The sequence below is a fragment of the Armigeres subalbatus genome, chromosome 3, assembly GCF_024139115.2.
Source record: "Armigeres subalbatus isolate Guangzhou_Male chromosome 3, GZ_Asu_2, whole genome shotgun sequence".
NCBI lineage: Eukaryota > Metazoa > Arthropoda > Insecta > Diptera > Culicidae > Armigeres > Armigeres subalbatus.
In genome coordinates, this window is record NC_085141.1 from 358,991,427 (window position 1) to 359,012,127 (window position 20,701).

The window sequence follows — 20,701 nt, forward strand, 5'->3', positions numbered from 1 at the left end:
CGTCACCGCTATTGTCACCTCGAAGCGCAGCAGAAGTCTGAGTATGGACTGCTCATGCTAAGGTAGGAGTGTCGTAGCGTAGTATCGTTGTTTGGTCCCTACATACCGCTATCGACACCTCGAGGCATGGCAGTGGAGTGTTAGAGTGAGTTGGGGAGTGTCCATACTTCGGTAGGGTAGCGCGTGAGCTGCTTCGGCAGGGAGTGAGTGATCTGGTTGTGCTGAGGCAGGAGTGTCATAGCGTGTCGCCGCTATTGTCACCTCGAAGCGCAGCAGAAGTCTGAGTATGGACTGCACATGCTGAGGTAGGAGTCGAGGTACCCATCGACATTTCGAGGCATTGCAGTGGAGTGTTAGAGTGAGCACCCGAAAAAGGGTCACATGGAGCGAATGGTCTTTGGAGAAGCTGCTTCGGCGGCAGGGTAGCAGTGGGTTGTACCCACACACCTACAGTTGTGCACATGTGGTGCATGGGGAGTGTCCCTGCTTCGGCAGTGGTGTGATTGATCTGCTCGTGCTGAGGCAGGAGTGTCGTAGCGTAATATATCTGTAGGCCCAGGCAGTTACCGCTATTGACACCTCGAGGCATGGCAGCGGAGCGCCCGGGAGAGCATCCAAGTAAGACTCAAATGGAGTGAATGGTGTGCGAGCACCCAAGTCAGTCTCGCATGGGACGAGTGCCTGTGTGAGCGATAATGAGCGAGTACGCTTAGTACTGCTATCCCCCCAGAAGTAGTACTGCGAGGTAGTTCCTGGGGGAAACGATGGTGGAGCCCAAGGGAGTTTAGTCGGTATTACCGGTATGGTCGAGTCCGACACTCCAGTACACTTCCGTGTGGTAGTTTGGCAACTACAATGCACGTGTACTGGGTTAGTGTGTAAATGCATTCTCCGTTGTAAAAAAAAAAAAAAAAAAAAGTCTGTCAGTTTAAAAAACAAATAATAATAATAATGAAAGCTCATCACGCGTATGAATGTTTTCCGAATAATTAACATGTAAAGTTGATTTAATATTTTCTTGGAGCCGACATTCAATACCGAATAGTAGTCTATGTTGACAACGGGTGGTACTGATGCCATCTCCAAGTAAAGGCCGTTCTACAGCGATTAACGCAACGGCGCATCTTGACAGTAATTCTGTATTCTCTGTGTATTCTCAGCCGAGCCATAACACTTTGATGTAATGTGATGGGATCATACTAGTGGACTTTGTTTCAACATGGAATAATTTAAATGGTATCGTAAATATACAATAAATTAATTTAAGTACTATTGCAATAAATCGACATATTAATCTGAGAGCTTCCATTATTTTGGTGGTTGATCAAGATTATGGCGTCATATCCTAGTACTATCTGATATCATAAATTTCAGTAGTCAAATGGTCATGTTCTATTCCGCTCTTCAAAATTCAAGTCTTTAAAATCTGGTCCAAGATTCAGTTATCAATGGTATGGTAATGCTTTATTGCGTCTATTTCCTAGCTAAATGAATGAATTTTACGATTATGAAGCATTGATTTATATGAATAACATCATTAAAAATATGTACTACTCGTTGGATCGTTTGGTCACATAAAATACAATTATGTTGATGTGTATATGGTATAGGTATACACGATACACCTCGTTAAATTTGAATTGCTGACTATATTTGAAATAAACACCTTTCATGAAAACTTATTTTGAAACTAAAATATCGTATTGCAATTTGATGAATATCATTAATCGTCCAAAGTTTTGAAAATTATCTAGTGAAAGCAGTCGAAACTGAATCGAAAAGCCAAAATTGGCCACAGTTTAGAACCGTTCACCAAACAATCTTTAAAAAATTGAGCCTGCTATTTTAACAACTACATATTTTGAACCATGTTTCAAGAAAACGCCTAATACTATCTTTGGGGACTTATGACGGCCTTGCATAGCATCATCATCGTCTCGGAACTAGAATCAGTCAGTAAAGATTTCAAACCATTTAGTGAGCTTCCATTTGATGATGGGCTTAAAAAGACATTGATTGATCCTCCTCACGACCTTAGGTGGTCAAACTATTAGTCATGTAGAGAAAAGGATAGTGGATGAAAGCATCATATGGTCTATTCTCATGTACATAGGTGGCTAAGGTCTCAGTTAAACGTGACTCTATCTCTTGTTTTACCGTCTAGCGCTGATCATGAGTTCATTCCCTATCGGTCATTTACTGTGTTATAAGGTTCAGAATAAACTTAGTCACGTCTTCTATGTCCTTCAATCTTTCTTTACATTGGAGTATGTATTATTTTTCCTAACCCAAAAAAATGAAGAGCGAAACAGGTTTGTTTATACGTTGATCCATGCAGTAAAAGTAAGAGTAAAATAACAAAGATTACTGAGAAGAAATAACGAATACAATCACCGTATATAATGCAAAATTAGTAAATCTACAGTATCTACTTTCACTACTTACTGTATACTGAACTATTAACTACAATTGGTGCAATGGATGATCGTTTGCTTCCCAGCCTTTTGTGTTAGTATTTTGTTAGTTAAGACTGGTACTAGACCCTGCCGGAACCTCCACAGCATATACTCAAGAAGATGTTGTTAGATCATGCGACACCTTCTCTAAGTTTTTGCATGGAGGTATGATATATCAAGTGTTTAATTATTTTCTATATATTGGCAAAAAATACTCGACGCGTTTCTGTTAAATTGAAATGTTACCGGGATTAAAATACGTACTTCAGTACTGCTTATAGTGTAACCTTACTCGGATGCAATTAAATTCATCTCGTTTTCGTCTAACGGTAATGTGGTGAGTACTAATAATACTAGCAATGTGTACTATAAAAGAACAAATTATTTCACAATTTTAACAATATGCAGACACTTGACTTATCAACGTTGACCCCATCATCCGTGGACAGGGAACTTTTGATCGGAAAAAGATATTGAGCATATTTACCCATCAAATTTTTTTGAGCTCTAAAAGTCACCTGAAGACGACTTTTTCGAGAAATCTAAAACAAAAAAAGTAGATCAAAAATACTGTTTTTTTAGGTACACCCTAATCCAATCAGGTAAAATTGCTCTAAATCAGCCAACTTAAGAGCTACAGAAAAAAAAAATTTGGCAAAATTGATTGGAATAAGCTACGCTACAACTTTGTAGAACATAACATGTCAATGTTCCGATAAATAAAAAAATATTTTCTATTTTTTTTGTATGATGGGCCACCCTATTTTTTGGTAGAACCATAATGATGGCCTTACTGTTTCGAACAATTTTGTAGAACAACAGTTTTTTCTAAAAAATATAGTTTTGGCGTAAAATGCATCTTTCCGCGTAAATCTGTATCCTGGACCATAGTGCACCCTCAGCATGGTCTTGCTTTGTAGCCGCACGTCTTACCGTACGGCTAAGGAGGGCCCATTTCAGTCAGTTAGTTTGTTTTTATCTTCATCCCCAGTGCATTGATCATTGAATAAAATTTAAAGTTTGAGTTGAAATTGGAGTCCCTTATAGTCGTACAGTAAAATGTGCGGCAACAAAGCAAGTCCATGCTGAAAGTGGCTAGGTTCAATTCCCGGTCCGGTCTTGGTCGGGTTGGGAAATGGAAATTGTCTCGACTTACCTGGGCATAAAAGTATTATCGTGTTAGCCTGAATGCAAAAAATGTACCTTGGATTTGAACCTCGCAGTGAATAACTGTGCAAATGCTGAATGAACACGCTGCAAGGCGGCAATGTCCCAGTGGGGGATGTAATGCCAAAAAGAAGAATAATGCTTACTATAAATACCATATTTAGATTAATTCTTTAGATCATCAAAATAACTTCGCAGCAAAGAACAAGTCTTACTATATGCGACTTTGTTCAAAAGCCACACCAACAGGAAGCACATGCACTGCAGTGAATGCAGTTACCGCACACATGCAATTGAGTTGAAATGACAAGCTGCGGGAATTCTATCTAAATATTGACAAGAGTCTCGGTATCTATAGTACCCCACACCACGCGCAGTTTGAATTTCATTTTTGTGTTTGCCTCTCGGGAGCTGCTCTATCTACACATATATGTTGATACTTGGAACACGTAAGAGGAAAAACCTACGCCCTGGTCTATTGCTATTTCATTTGGCAGCGTCTCATCTTTCATCTTTATGTCTCTGACACAGTTGTGTTATAAAAAAAACTACAAATAGGTTCCACGCTATACTAACCCGATGATAGATGCCACCCTTACAGCGAGATTTCTCTAGCAGGCAATCTTTCTTCCATATCAGCAACAGCATTTTATAGTTCACATATGGAGCCCGCGGGACGGCATTGTTCCGCAGTCTGGTGGTTCCGTTGTTCAACTTGAACCACTGCTCACAAACAGACTTGAACTCCACCATCAGTTTCTGTTGAGACTGCACTAACTCATCGCTCATTGCCAGTGCCTGATTTGGTTCCGGGTGTCAACAGCAACGATAACTCAAAACTGCCACAGGTACTCTTTCTTCGGAGCAGTGAAAAATGACGCAGTGTCTAGTGTCGGAAACGCCAGATCCAGTTTTTTTATCGGTTCCAGTTCACCGGATGGAAGTGCACGTCAAACAGACCGCAAACATTCGCTCGAAAGTAAACGCGACACCCAAATAAATGGAGTATGAACATTCAAACAGTACCGAGTATTTAGCAAAGGCCTAGCAGCACATCATCAACAAAAAACACTGACTAAATAACTGGACAGGCGATAGGAGAACGAACACTTATTATCGCGCAACGACTTGTTCCTGCGTTGCGATTCAAGAATTGGCGAATTTCGTATTTGTTGTTGTCCTGAATGGGCTTATGAGTCATTTGAAGACTAACCCTCACGGGTAATCTACCTAGCGGTGCTATTATTTTTGTTTCATTTAGTTATGCTAACGACTATTTATTGAACATGATATTTGTTTAAAATCTAATTCAATTATTACATGAACTGAATGTATATCATACGCTTTTGGGAAATTTTAACATTTATTAAGTGAGATTTTTTCAGACTTTTTTTACGCACATTCTCATGAAAATGAATTTAAATGGGATAACAGAACCCTTCAGATTAGGCATTCAATGAATGTAGCAAAAAGAGTAAAAACACAAAATCAGGCCTGATAAGATAAGACATGCTGTCGACAATTCCGTTAGAAACAGCTGCTATATGCCAGTGAAAACTAACTGAAGAAATGTTACGAATGTTTGTTAGTCACAGCACTAATTCAATTCTTTAGGGTGCTCAAAAAGAACCCGATCTTTTTCATTTCTTTTCGTTGAACTATCTGGTTTATACGCCGTGCAATCCCGTTCACAACTGCTGGAGAGGGTTCGCCCATCCGTCGAGTGGCAAAATCACCTGACGTTTGGCGATTTCCAGATGCTTTCGCCCTAGCTTATCGTATTATCTCGCTGCCCGCAGTGAAAATCTCGTATAATACCAATCCATTCATTCTTTAAATGACAGTGCAGAACCGAATATGAATATGTAAAGAAGTGAGGTGACCAAGAAGGCCGATGGGCTTCACCAAAACAATCGATGAATGAAGACCCTGGCTGTGACTACTGATTGTGGAGAAGCGTAACAAACATTAAACAGCTGTATGGAAATATTCTGCTTTAGGGATAGGATGCCAGTAGCAGCTAAAGGAGAAAACATAAATATTTTAGATGAGTAGTTATTTGAAACAGCACTTTTATCACATGGTCACTCACAGACAATCTCGCCCTCACGTTCGATTCCACCCATCTATGTATCCAAATGTATCTACAGAGGGGCTAGGTATTGGAATTATGGCTACACTGCTATGCCTATGCTGGTGCGGCGGATTCTTCTGGATAGCCATATGATGGGCTTGCGTTGTTGTTGGAATGGCAATGTTTAAAACCGGTTTCGAATGGAGAATTAAATTGAAGAGCTTTAGCTGTGCACAACAGCTGAATGATCGGAGAGGAAACTCATTCACAGATATCAAGATTATTTCTGCTGTTGATGATGATGATGATGACGACTCGGGCGCGGGGGAAGCAAGTCAGAGGTGTGTGATTTTTTTTTCGGCCAAAAGAGGTCAAACACAGAAATGCCTTGGAGCTGCCGAACTCGTGACTTTGTCATCTTCATTCGTTTTGGTATGAGTGGTTTTGCTTGATTGGTAACATTGATGCTTTGGACTTCTAACAATATTATCAAAACTGGTCAAAACCATAATTTATGGAATTGATTGTTCTTGTACTGTATGTCTATTAGGGTGGCTCAAATTAGTATGAGAAAAACTTTTGTAGAAGTTTTTAAGCAATTTCAATAAATTGTGTTTTGACGGGAGTAATTAAAAAGAAAAGATTCCATGTACGGAAAATATGGAGATTGTAAGTAAAAAATGACATAATTTTATCGTTTTATGAGTTTTCGCTTGTTGTCATCGCTTTTGTTTCTTTTTCTTTTTCTCGTTCCAGAGAGCGAGTAATGGCGCTTTAACCTAGGCCTATATTTACATTGATGTACATAAGTATTCCTCATGTTTTCATAGTAATCTATCTGAATTTTACGAATACTTTTATCCATCAGTGTATAAGCCAGGGCACTAGACTAAAAACTGTGTCCCATCCCAAGACGTCGAGGACCCAAGGAGTGTACATTAATCTTCTTAGCAAAGTCACTCCCAACGATTCGTCAATCATCTTTCCCCCTGAATGTGAAACGGTTGGTACGGCTGTCCCCGTTTCTTCCTTTCGTAGATTCAAAACTCTTCGTTGATCATGTTATTTATTACTAAATAATCTGATTGCCGGGGAGTGATGGATTATCTCCCAAATTCAAGCCTGCACGGTGGGCCTGGCCGTTTTAATATCTGTGTCATATTTACAATATGCTGCAAATATTAATGCAGACAAGAAAATGCTCGGGAATACAACCGACATTTCCAGGATGCTTTTCAATACTGGCTGTGCATGTGCTAAGACAAGACAAGACAAGACAAGACAAGACAAGACAATTACGTTTTGTAGAAGTTTTATTTTATTGTAAACTCAACCACACTTATTAAAAGGTGATTCTTAAGGTCACTCCTGACGGAATCCAAGTTTAAAAGTGCTCGCGTTTTCGGGGGCACACCACTCGATACGGAAGCAACGCACAACTGTCATTTTTGTCGATTTAGTTGATTTGGTTGACGAACGTAACGACGAGGACGAGTATCAATTGATGATCCTGGAACGTGAAGTTGATTATTTAATGATTCGTCGTCTGCAGGATGTTCTTCTGTTGGCGGGGTAACTACTTCGGGAACTGTAATTTTCTTCACGTTCGACGATTCTTCCTGAAATTTGATCACTGATTTTTAGTCGATTCCAATCCGTTCTACTACTTCGTAAACCGTTTTATCGAATGTTGGGGTTAGTTTTCCTAGTGAAATCAGATTCTACAACAAAACTTTATCACCGATTTGAATGGCTTGGTATGACGTCTTAGATCTTCGCTTTCTTTTTCTTTATGCTTTAAAATAATGCCTCTGTCATGTGCGCTTGAGTTTGCTGGTGGCATCCTCTCGAGGTCACTGACGCATGGAATTTTTGATCGGATGATTCTGTTGTGGAGGAGCATAGTTGGAAGCTTGCCTGTTACGGAATGTGGAGTAGTGTTGTACATCAACAGGTACTGAAACAGATCTGATTTCCAATCACGATTGAGTGAGTGACTGATCTTAAGACGCTTAAGTAGTGAACTGTTTTGGCGTTCTACTTCCCCGTTAGCTTGAGGCCAGTAAGGAGCTGTATGATTGAGATGTATATTTCTTGTGAAACAGTAATCCTCAAAGTCCTTACTTATAAATTGTCGTCCATTATCTAGCGTTATGGTCCTAGGATATCCTTGCCGTACGAAAATTGGCTCCAGTCGTTTTATGGTTTCTTCTGATGTAATCTTTTTCATTATGCAGATTTCTTTGTAGCGACTATAGTAGTCTACGACCACTAGTAATTAATTTCCGGAAGGGAGTGGGCCCAAGAAATCCATTGCTACATCTACCCACGGTTCTACTGGCATTGTTCTGCGTTGCATGGGTTCGGGGGCAGAGGGTTTGCTTACTAAACGACACCCCTCACATTCGTTCACTACTTTCTTCGTATCGGCATCCATGCCCGGCCACCAAACTTTGTCGCGCAATCGGGTAATCATCAGTGTCTCGCCTGGGTGACCTTCGTGGGAGAGTTGCAACAATCTTGCGCGTAACTGTTTTGGTATTACCAACCAACATCCGCGGAGGGCACATCCTTCCAATAAACTAAGATCCTTTTGAAATGGAACATACATCTTCGCACCTGTTCTAATCGATTCATTATTCCAATATGCTGTTAATGTGGCATCTTTAATGAGAATTAGTTCCGAATCCTTGTCTAGCTCGTTCTTTATTTCAGATAGGGGAACTGTTCCATTTTCCATCTCACTGAACATATATTCATCTCATCGCGAAACAAAGAAATACGGCACTAATTTCGTCGCTTCTTTTTGCTAACTTGCGTGCTTACTGCTGAAAAAAATCACAAAAATAATAAACAAACCAAATACCTTTTCATTGCTTTGTTTTTCGTGAGACCAATATCGGAGCTATGAGATGAAGTCCAGGAGCAGTAACCCTACGTCAATGGCAACCGATTCCGTGATCGCCGCAATATGCAAATGATCGTCAGAGTTATCCACGTCATAATTGTTATTTGAATTTGAGAGGCGCGATAATGAATCAGCAACATTGTCCTTCCCAGGATTGTAAATTATGCGATATTTGAATGGTTGATTTAAAATTTTGCCGTAAGTGGTCGATGATCCGTCTCCAGCTCATACTCTCTTCCGATAAGGTAGAACTGAAATTTTTCAACGCTCCAAATCTCTCCAAATGATCACTAAGGCTTCCTTTTCAGTTTGGCAGCGCCTCTTTTGTTACTATGGCAACTATGACATTAACCTTATGATAGAAAATTTTCACCAACAATTAATCTAGCTTTTTCCACGATTTTCCCTTATGCTATTTCTCTGTGGAATTATAGCCACCATTGTGGCGTCTCTCTTCTAATAGGCGAGACCATTTTGCCTCTTGCAGCCGGATTTTTTTATTCCTTTCTTTATTTATTAGGAACTCTGTGTTACATAGCCGCTACTGTGCCGAGATCTACTGTGGTATTATGCCTTACAGAATCCACACAGAATCTATTTTTAGATTTCCATTACTCATTATTGTTGTCGTTGCCAGTCCATCTCATCGTGAGTCCATTGTATCCGTTTGTCCATGTCGTGCATCGAATGATCGTTGCATTGTTCGGTTGCCATTAAGCCGGGTCCGTTGGAGGAATGCCTCCGAGAAGAACAATCTGTCAGTCGGCAGCCGTACGGTATGACGCGTTCCCCAATACGCTGCCGCATGGGCTGTGCATCCGGCGACTGACGAGGGTTTGGTGGAGGGGCTGGGAATCGAACACATGACCATCCGCTTCTAAGGCGAACGTGTAGCCAACTACGCTACGGGACCCCCTTCTTGCAGCCGGATTCTTTTCCGCTATTTTAGGCGTCTCCCGTTCTTTACGCGAGACATTCTATGCTATTTCTATCGGATGTTCTTCCGCATCTCACTTTTTTTAGGAGAGATCACATTGCCTTCTTCGGTCGGATTTTCCACCGGTAAGGCATCTCTCTCTTTCAAGACGAGATATTTTGTTTTCCTCCATACTCACAATCTTCCAAATTTTATTGCGTCCATAATTAGTACATACCTTGAAGTTTCACAAAACTTGCACCGTAGGTTCTCGTCGTCAATATGTGATGCTTTTCTCTAAGATTAACACAATCGTATTGTAGAAGTTTTATTTTATTGTAAACTCAACCATACTTATTGAAAGGTGATTCTTAACTATTTCAGATGAGCCCTCTGAACTCATGGCTTGCTTACATACGTTTTTATAAATCACCACACCACCCAATATTTTTTTAACTTTGAAAATAATCCGGAAGCAATAAATAGATTTCAAATGTTGAAAATATATTAAATGAGAACAGACCTCGTCTTCCTTATGGATTATTTTAAATTGTTGGAACAAAAACAACTGACGATCCAAATTTAGGAATCGAAATTCCTGTTCTTTTGAGAAGATTGATATTATTGTGAAAAACGTGGAAAAAAAATTCCTAAGATATTAATTAAGGACAAACCTCCCGGAATCCAAAACTAATTTCACTCGTGTTTTCGAAGGCAGCCTTCTCGATACGGAAATAACGCACAACTATAATTTTTATTAGCTCACGCATGCTGCGTGAAATAATGAAAATGACAGTTGTGCGATGCTTCCGTATTGCATGGGGTGTCCGTGGAAACGCGAGTGAAATTAATTTTGGATTCCGGAAGGCTAAGGTCCTGAGATTCCCAATGATTTTTTTTTAATTTTATACCCAAAATCAAAATTCTTACTAATTACAGAAATCCGATACATTTGTAATTACTGAGATAACAAAAATCTCAACAGCATGCATCCTTAAAATCTCTATATAAGGAGCCGATCATATGGAAAAGGAGGGAGGAGTCAGGAAGGAAGGGTATTATTCAGAAAACGGACAATTCAGTGTAACTTCTGAACCCCTGGACCGATTTCAACCGAATTTGGTACACTCATTCTCTATCCTAAGGAAAATATAACAAAGGGGTGGGATGGTCATTGGGAAAGAGGAAGGGTAAGGGGAAGGGGTTGCCTTCAGAAAACTAGCAATTTAGTGTAACTCCCAACCCCCAGGACCAATTCCAACCAGATTTGATCATGTGAAGTAAATTAGGTTGTACAATGTTTTTGTATTTATCATATTAAAGCCCATTTTTCGTCATTGCAAAAAATAGCGTGTACAACTCGTTGCAAAACTCGATTTTCTCAGCACTCGTACAACTCGCGCTAAGAAATCATCTTTTTGCAAGTAGTTGCACAAAGTACTACAATTATTGTTTGTTAAGTGCCAGGGAGGGGTTTAACAGTGGGCAAATAAGGGCACGACTATTGCTGAGAGAATCACTACCGGACATTGATTAATCCTACTAGGTATTACAATGTTTTGATTGATATTATGGAAGTTGTCATTCCATTCATCTCGATGAAAACAATTGGGTAAATCACTACTTGGGCCTATGGACCCGATTCCCGGCTCACTACACAGAAAACTAAGGATTTATACTGTTTGGAATCCGTAGGTTTATGATTGATAATTTTAAAAAAGTCTCCCATTTATTTCGCACAATACTAAATCTTTTTCAACCATTTATTTCACTCCTAATTGATCCAATTATTCAAAATAAATATGTAGACTCCGAACATTCGCTCTTTGGTGCTACACCACTGAGCCGGAGTGAGTCTTTCCACTTTTACAAAACGGTATCAACGTCACAGTTCACATTACAATCATTGCTTGAAGTTGTTAATCACCACACAATAATTCTTGACTCACGCACTTCAGTCCTTTCTATTTGTTCGTTTCACCAGAACTTATAAAAACATAATAGAATACATTTAGAAATGTATCCTCAAGCCGAACAAAACTTCGGCCTAAGAACTTCTAGCCGCACCGTGCTGCCAAAAAGCCAGGAGCTTCTTTTAGTATAAAAATTATACTTCATCGTTAATAGGAAAACTGTCTAATTCGTTGACACTATCATGTTATTTATAATTCTCTCGATTTCAAAAAGTGAAAAAAAATATAGTTTTTAAGTGTTTGGAAAAAAATTGATGAGTGAATATATCTTTTCAACCAAATAAAAATGATTATGAATAATACTATCTGGCATCATGTTGTCGTAGAGCGTGCATATTTTTGTTTACGTCGCATTTTCTACCGTCCCGAGAGAGAATGAAAGTAAGATGTTGAGAGATTAAGTAAAATTTTGTTTAGGCCGGGAACTGGTTTGAAGTGTGACGATAACGCAATCACTATGACTGAAATGAGTGCTGCTCCCCGTTAATTTAAAACAAATAAAAGCTTTTTTAAACGACGTTTAGCAAGAATAACTACATATTTTTAAGCAGAAGTAACCCCCATTGCAGTATTGCACGGCCCACATTCAGGAAAAGTTGCTTTCGATCATAAATATCAATTAAATAATGCGGTCGTATGCATGTTAGGCCGGGAATGGGGTACGAAACCCTATGCTAAAAATATTCAAAGCACAAATTATATTGTCATTGAATCTAATCCCCAAATCGAACAAGAACTCCAGTACACAATAATGCCAATACGATAATTGATTGTGTAATTTATTTTCGTCCGATGATGTAAAACTCCACCAGCCCAATTTGTACACTCATTGCAATTAATTTGGCAAACACGATGGCCTGTTTCAAGGAGAAGTCCCGTCGCCATAGCACTGTGTGTTCGATGGCCCCTTTTGTGCACATGATGGCAATGAGAACCTGGCCGTTATTTGCCAGCCATATCGCCGACCGCATGACCTGACTTCATTCATTGTTGTTTGTTAATGTTGTTGTTTGCAATTTCTTGTCGTCATTCATTCGAAGCAAACGTCAATTGGAATCGATATCGTGTGCTCATGCGGATATTTAAATACACAACTCGAACGTATCGTCGGTTTTTGTTTAACCACAATTTGTTTGCGGATAACGTCGGGATGTCTGGTCATACCGACTTTGATTAGATTCTCGAGCGACATACAGCGTAGTTCGTGCGCAGACAAAGGGAATGTGCAAACTGATATGCATATGTTTGAATGCTAATAAGGAAGAACTCGCGAGGTTGCCGTACTGGTGACAATTTATGATCATCTGCGACGTCTCTCTTCTGTACCCGTATCGTATTTAATGAAAACGGATTTGTTCGATGCCATTTGTGGCGAAGGAATGTCTATTATGATACGCCTACACGTGTAGGTATGCGCCACAGTATTGAAGTATCTGTAAAAGAATAAAAGATGCAACATATTATGGAATTCAAGGTAGTACGTTGCCAGCGACAGTTCTTTTCGTATCTTAGTTTTATCTTTGGCATCTTCAGTACTATTTTTCAGTATTTTTAATCTACAGATTTTTTGGTAAACCTCAAGTAGCGAAGGTAATAGCAAAAACCCAGATTAATCCACCTAGCGTTGGTGGTGCCTTTCTCGCATTTAGTTGAGACACCAACCATATATGGACTATATATGGTCCGATGTACCATTTTCTTCATAACTTTCAAACGCAATGACCGATCGTTATAAAATTCAATAGTGATCAACAAGGCTTTGTCCCCTGTCGAATGAAACTTGTTGCGAGAAAATCGGTTAAGGATTACTATACGAAAAGTTGTCTAATGTTTTTTATAGCTTTTGTGCACACACATACACACACACACATACACACATACATACACACGGACAGACAGACATGTGCTCAGCATGTGAAATGATAGCCTTTCGGTACAACTTAGTTGTACGAGAAAGGCAAAAATGATTTGGTTTTAGAGCTTTGTGGCATTATGTTGATATAGTTTATATTGTAAAAAACCCAACTTAATTCACCGAGTAGTGATAATGCCTTTCTCGCATTTAGCCAAGACACTAACCTTATATGGTGCTAATATGGTTCAATGTATCATTTTCTTTATAACTTTTAAACGCATTGTTCGATCATTATCAAATTCAATAGTGATCAACTAGGCTCTGTCCTCTGTCGAATGAAACTTGCTGCGAGAAAATCGGATTAGAATTACTATATGAAAAGTTGGCTAATGTTTTTCTTAGCTTTTGTGCACACACATACACACGGACAGACAGACATGTGCTCAGCTCGTCAAGCTGAGTCGATTGGTATTTAACACTATGGGTCTCCGATGCTTCTATAAAAAGTTCGTTTTCATAGTGAAATGATAGCCTTTCGGTACAACTTTGTTGTACGAGAAAGGCAAAAATGTTGAAATTCACACAAAATAAGTAATTTTTTGAACTTTTACATACCTTGCATAGATTTATTTTCCATTGTTTTAAGCAAAGAAAGTAAATTCGATAAATTCAACGGAGAATAACACGTAGAAATCAAGCAATGATGCAAACCGCGAGTCAAATCATGAACGATTCTCTGTGCCATGAGTCGGGTGGTGTTTGACTCGCGCTTGATTTAAATTTTGGAAGAGATTTAAGAATTTGAGTTTTTCCCAACACTGCTATCGATATCCAATATGAACACAGTAAAGGTCGACTTCTAACTGGGGTAGATTTTCCGCAAGATTTTGGTCCGCATGGCATTTAAACGGAATTTTGGACGTTCCGTGTTGAAATCCAAGCAATTACGCAGCAGGAAATACATGGAAGCAAAATCTTCTTACTAGATTTCCAGGGTATAAGACTTGGGTAAAACAAACTATAGAGATAATTTAGTCTGAGTCACAGGACATTTTAATCTTGATTTCTATGATTATCCATATTTTTTTTTTTTTTTTAACTAATTTTATTTGCTAATTTTCTAATACATGCATTCATCTCTTAGACTAGGTGTTCCGTGTTTTATTAACACTATCATCCTTATTTGCTATGTTATATTTTTAGTTATTATTAATACATTTCAATTGCCTCTGGCAGTTAGAATGTTTCCTCTGGTTGAATTGAACCATGTAGGAATTACAATGTTTTCAACTTAAACTAATCTTAACCTATTTTATACTAAGGGTACAAGGAGCTAATCGTTGCAATAGAAGATTGCAACGATTTTTGTCTAAAATTGGAAATTATTTTGTTAGACATTTGTTGCAATGTCTCAATATTAGAAATTCTATGAAGTTCATTGGTACTATATCACGGAGGCAACTTCAGAATCATTTTCAAAATTTTATTTTGAATCCTCTGGAGTGCCTTCTTTCTGGTATTGCAGCAACTAGCCCATATTGGCACAGCATACAACATGGCAGGTCTAAAAATTTGTTTGTAAATCAAAAGTTTGTTCTTAAGACAAAGTTTTGATTTTCTGTTTATAAGTGGATATAGACACTTAATATATTTGTTACATTTGGCTTGAAGGCCTTCAATGTGATTTTTAAAAGTTAATTTTTGATCTAGCAGAAGTCCTAAATATTTAGCTTCGTTAGACCAATTAATTGGAACCCCATTCATAGTGACAATATGTCTGCTAGAAGGTTTCAAATAAGAAGCGCTCGGCTTATGTGGGAAAATTATAAGCTGAGTTTTGGAAGCATTCAGAGAAATTTTCCATTTTTGCAAGTAAGTGGAGAAAATATCCAAACTTTTTTGCATTCTACTACAAATGACACGAAGGCTTCGCCCTTTGGCTGAGAGACCTGTGTCATCTGCAAACAAAGATTTTTGACACCCTGGTGGTAAATCAGGTAAGTCAGAAGTAAAAATGTTATACAAAATGGGCCCCAGTATGCTGCCTTGGGGAACACCAGCTCTAACAGGTAATCTATCAGATTTAGAATTCTGATAGTTTACCTGCAGTGAGCGATCTGATAAATAATTTTGGATCAGTTTAATAATGTACAGAGGAAAATTAAAATTCATCAATTTTACAATTAAACCTTCATGCCAAACACTGTCAAATGCTTTCTCTATATCAAGAAGAGCAACTCCAGTCGAATATCCTTCAGATTTGTTGAGCCGAATTAAGTTCGTTACTCTTAATAACTGATGAGTGGTTGAATGCCCATGGCGAAAACCAAATTGCTCATCAGCAAAAATAGAATTGTCAGTAATATGAACCATCATTCTAATTAAAATAATCTTTTCAAACAGTTTGCTTATTGAAGAAAGCAAACTGATTGAGGATAACTAGAAGCCTCAGCTGGATTTTGTCCGGCTTCAAAATTGGAACAACTTTGGCGTTTTTCCATTTATCTGGAAAGTATGCCAATTGCAAACATTTGTTAAATAAATTAACCAAAAAGGATAAAGAGCTCTCAGGAAGCTTTTTGATAAGTATGTAGAAAATACCATCATCACCCGGGGCTTTCATATTTTTAAATTTTCTAGTAATAGATCTCACTTCATCCAAATTAGTTCCCAACGAAGGGTCAAAAACATTATCTTGATTGAGAATGTCTTCGAAGCTTCGTGTAACCTGATCCTCAATTGGACTAGTGAGACCTAGACTAAAATTATGGGCACTCTCGAACTGCTGAGCAAGTTTTTGAGCCTTTTCGCCATTTGTTAATAAAATTTTATGTCCTTCTTTAAGCGCTGGAATTAGCTTTTGAGGTTTTTTAAGAATTTTCGTTAATTTCCAAAAGGGTTTCGAACTGGGATCCAACTTCGAGACATTATTCTCAAAGTTGGTATTTCTCAGAATAGCGAAACGTTTTTTAATTTCATTTTGCAAATCTCGCCAAATAACTTTCAACGCGGGATCGCGAGTTCTTTGGTATTGCCTTCGCCTCACATTTTTAAGACGGATCAGTAGCTGAAGATCGTCGTCAATAATAATGGAGTTGAATTTAATTTCACATTTAGGAATTGCAATGCCTCTAGCTTCGACAATTAAATTTGTCAAAGATACGAGCGCATTGTCAATATCACTTTTGGTATCCAAAGGAATATTAACATCAAAATTCCTATCGATATATGTTTTATATAAATCCCAATCAGCTCTAAGATAATTAAAAGTAGAGCTGATTGGATTATAAATGGCTTCTTGTGAGATTTCAAATGTCACAGGAAGGTGATCAGAGTCAAAGTCAGCATGAGTTACCAATTGGCCACACAGCTGACTTGAATCCGTTAAAACTAAATCAATTGTAGAAGGATTTCGACTGGAAGAAAAACAAGTAGGGCCATTGGGATATTGAATAGTATAATATCCCGCAGAACAATCTTCAAATAAAATTTTGCCGTTGGAATTGCTTTGAGCATTATTCCATGAACGGTGTTTGGCATTGAAGTTACCAATTACGAAGAATTTTGATTTGTTGCGAGTCAGAATTTGAAGATCAGCTTCCAACAAATTCTTTTGCTGCCCATTGCATTGAAAAGGCAAATAGGCTGCAATGAAGGAAAATTGACCAAAATTTGTTTCAACAGAAACTCCCAAGGTTTCAAAAACTTTGGTTTCAAACGAAGAAAATAATTTATGTTTGATACGTCTATTAATGACAATGGCGACCCCACCACAGGCGCTGTCAAGACGATCATTTCTGTAGATAAAATAATTTGGATCTCTTTTAATGGAGAGTCCGGGCTTTAAATAAGTTTCTGTTATAATGGCAATATGCACATTATGAACTGTTAGGAAGTTGAATAATTCATCTTCCTTACCCTTTAGAGAGCGGGCATTCCAATTTAGAACTTTCACACAATTATTTAGATCCATTAAAACGAAGTCCGATAACAATTTTTTGTGTGTACTTTATACCAACCTGAACAGCTTCTGGTATGGTATTTGCTTTGAACATTGCATCAATCATGTGATGCAATTGTTCAGTTTGAAAGCGTTTGAAAAATTTCTACCCGTCGAATCTGGGATCCGATTGGAATTTCCCGTCATCAATTTTGCACGGGAATTCAAAACTTTTTTGGGTGAAGGGCATTCCCAGAAATTGGATTAATGATTGCCCCCACAATTTGCACATTTAAATTTATTGGAATCTTCTCTCACAGGACATGCGTCCTTGGCGTGAGAGGTTCCACCACAAATCATGCATTTAGCATCCATGTGGCAATCTTTGGTACCATGACCCACTAGCGTGCACAGCGATCATATGAAGGGGGGGCACGGAATGACAAAGGTGCATAATAGTCCAAAGTGGTGGCGTGGTGCGAGGTGCGAAAGGTGCATAATGCAATAAAAGGTATCTGGTAATAATAGCTTATCAGATGGTGTAAAAATGATCACACAGAATAAGGTGCAAGGAGATATTGATGAAAGAAAGAGCTTTTCGAACAAATCACCCCACCGCCAGAGTGTTCTGTTTAGTTTCACAATAATATTAAGATGGTAAACTCAATCAACCTTGCTAAATATGTACAAAAACACCTTGCAAAATACCACCTGAAATGTGAAGCAGCAAAAGTTGGACCGAGGTGAATGCATCGAAGACTAAGTATATGCTAGTGAGCGGAACCGAGTGCGACAGGGCTCGTCTGAGAAACAGTGTTACGATAGAGGTGGTCTTCTTCTTTGGCGGTGTGCAGAAAGGTGTGAGGCGGGAAAGTATGAACCACGAGCATGCTCAACTCTACGGCGAACCCAGGGAAGGGTACGATGGGCAGGACATGTTGCAAAAATGCCAGACAGCAACCCTGCAAAGGTGGTGTTTTCGACCAACCCGGCAGGTACTAGAAGGCGTAGAACGCAGCGAGCGAGGTGGGCTGACTAGGTGCAGAACGGCTTGCCAAGCGTGGGGCGCCGTGGCCTCGAACCGTGTATCCAATTCTCCGCGAGCGGTAATGGCCGCAAGCTTGCCTGTGGGCTAGTCTCTGGAGAAACTTACATTTTTTTTTTATTAGCCACTTTTTCGCGCAGTCTTTTGTGCATGCTAAGGTTTTTTTTATAATTGGTTTTGCTCCGTTACACTTTTTGTATTAAACCTTTAAAATTTTATATAGATCGCCACGCTGCTCGGAACACTAACCCCCCTCGCTTCCACTTAGAAGCGTGACGTACTTTGTGGATGATGCCTATTTCTTTTTCTGCAGCTTTATAATCAGACTAGAGCATGCTACACAAATTTTCACGGGATATGGTTTATAATTTTCACGGGTAATCTTTTTATTTTAATCAGGAAATGCTTTATTGGGATTCTTTTATATTCATACAAGCAAAACCACAATAGTACTTCTTTGACTTTCTAAGGAAAATTATTTTTCATTTTAACGCGATTTTTTCTGAATTTCCACGAAAATACTTCTCTGCACGCAGCACTTTCTTACTTGAATTTTCACTGAAAATGAGACTGAAGAAGAGATTCTACTAAAACTCCACGGGATTTTTCTCAAGTTGTCAAGGTAAATTATAACATTTTCAAAGAAAGTTCAAAATTTTAATTAACTTTAACATGAAGTGCATTTAAATTACACAAAATTCTTCAGCATTCCTACAGGAAATTAATCTTAACTACCACAGGAAAATATTCTTAATTACCATGAGAAATTCTTATAAATATCGACGAAATATTCTACTAATTCGCCAAATGTCCTATTTGTAGATATTCAGAATTTTTTTCTTTATTTGCATAGGAAATTCTAATCAAATTCGTAAGAAACTTGTTCTGAACTTCTCCGGATGTTCTCCAGGCATTTTTTTTTAGATATTTTCATGAGCATTTTTTTTCGATTTTTCACACGAAACTTCGATTTTTTAACGATTAATTTGTATTTATTTTCTAGTATTTGTTTTTAACAATAATTTTACATTATAATTTGTTGACCACATGGCCCTTGATCTTAAGAATTATTAATTTGTTTATATAATTAAACTTTTCGCACCGGGGAAGTTAATCCTACATAGTAGCCTGAGCAAGGATTTGTTTAATGAAAAAAAGACTTAAAATTAAATTTGATATTCTAACTATTCTATATACAGTACGATAAAATTTGATAACCTTATTTGATACGAGCGCCCTAATTGCATCTTGGTCAGAGGAAAAGCAACAGACCCTAAACTTTTCTTTGTGCTCACCAAAGCGATCTTGCAATGTTTTAATCTCGGTCAGACGGTGGACCTCAGATGTTCTTTTCCTGGTGAGGTGTTCATGCAGGGTTGTTAATAGATAAATTATCATCGTTAATTTAATCGTTAACGTCCACTACGACGACGATAACGGTTGTACGATGATGCTTCGTTGGCGATAAAGTGAGCGTTGATTCAACGTTATCGTTATCGTGTATTCGTTGATTTATCTATAGTTATCGAGTTAACGGTAACATGTACTACAGTTATTTTTAGAATTGCTTCGCCTCAAAATATTAAGTGACATCCTTAAATCATGGGGTTAAATTGGTAAGAAGAACTTCAAGAGAAATACTTCCGGAGAGAATTTCGTAGCAATATCCGCAGGAATTTTCCGAGGAACTTCGGATGAATTTCTCGAAGAACTGCCGAAGGAAATTTTAGAGGAATTTCCATGGGGATTCTCAGATGAACTTCTGGGGGAATTCTTAGATGAACCTTTGAAAGAATTCCAAGAGAAACTTCCCTAGGCGTTTCCTGAAGAACTTCAATAGAATATATAGAAGGATCTTTCGGAGGGATTTTCGTTGTAATTTCCTTAGAAATTTCGGAGGAATTCCCAGAGGAAATTTTGTACGAATTTTCAGGGTGGAATTTCTGAAGGAATTCCCAAAGGAACTTTCAAAGGAATTCCAAGAAGAACAAAAGAATTCCAAGAGGAGTCCGGAACAGCTTCCATGGGAATATCCTGAAGAGCTTCTGGAGAAATTATAGGGGAATTTTACGGACGAATTCACGTAAGAACCTTTGGAGGTATTCCTAAGTGAACTTTCGTAGAGCTTCCCAGAGGAACTTCTGGATAATCTTCTGTAGGCATTTGCTTAAGAACTTCCAAAGGAATTTTTGAATGAATTTCCTAAAGTATGTCCGGAAGAATTACCGGAGGAACTTCCGGATGAATTTCTGGAGGAATTTCCTGAAGAGCACCCGATGAAATTTGCTAAAGAACTTCTGGAGACATTTGTTGAGGATCTTTCGAAGAAGTTCCCAGAGGAGCATTTAACGGAGGAATGCTGCTGAA

General features: G+C 38.4%; 1 protein-coding gene across 1 annotated transcript in view; it reads right to left on the bottom strand.

Moving 5' to 3' along the window:
* The window catches only part of LOC134222852 (SH3 domain-binding protein 5 homolog), a 115,454-nt gene that overhangs the window by 55,671 nt on the left and 39,082 nt on the right, over positions 1-20,701 (bottom strand). The window contains exon 2 of the mRNA XM_062702000.1: positions 4,200-4,421. Within this exon, the coding sequence (XP_062557984.1) occupies positions 4,200-4,421 (222 nt within the window). The remainder of the gene's footprint in view (positions 1-4,199; positions 4,422-20,701) is intronic.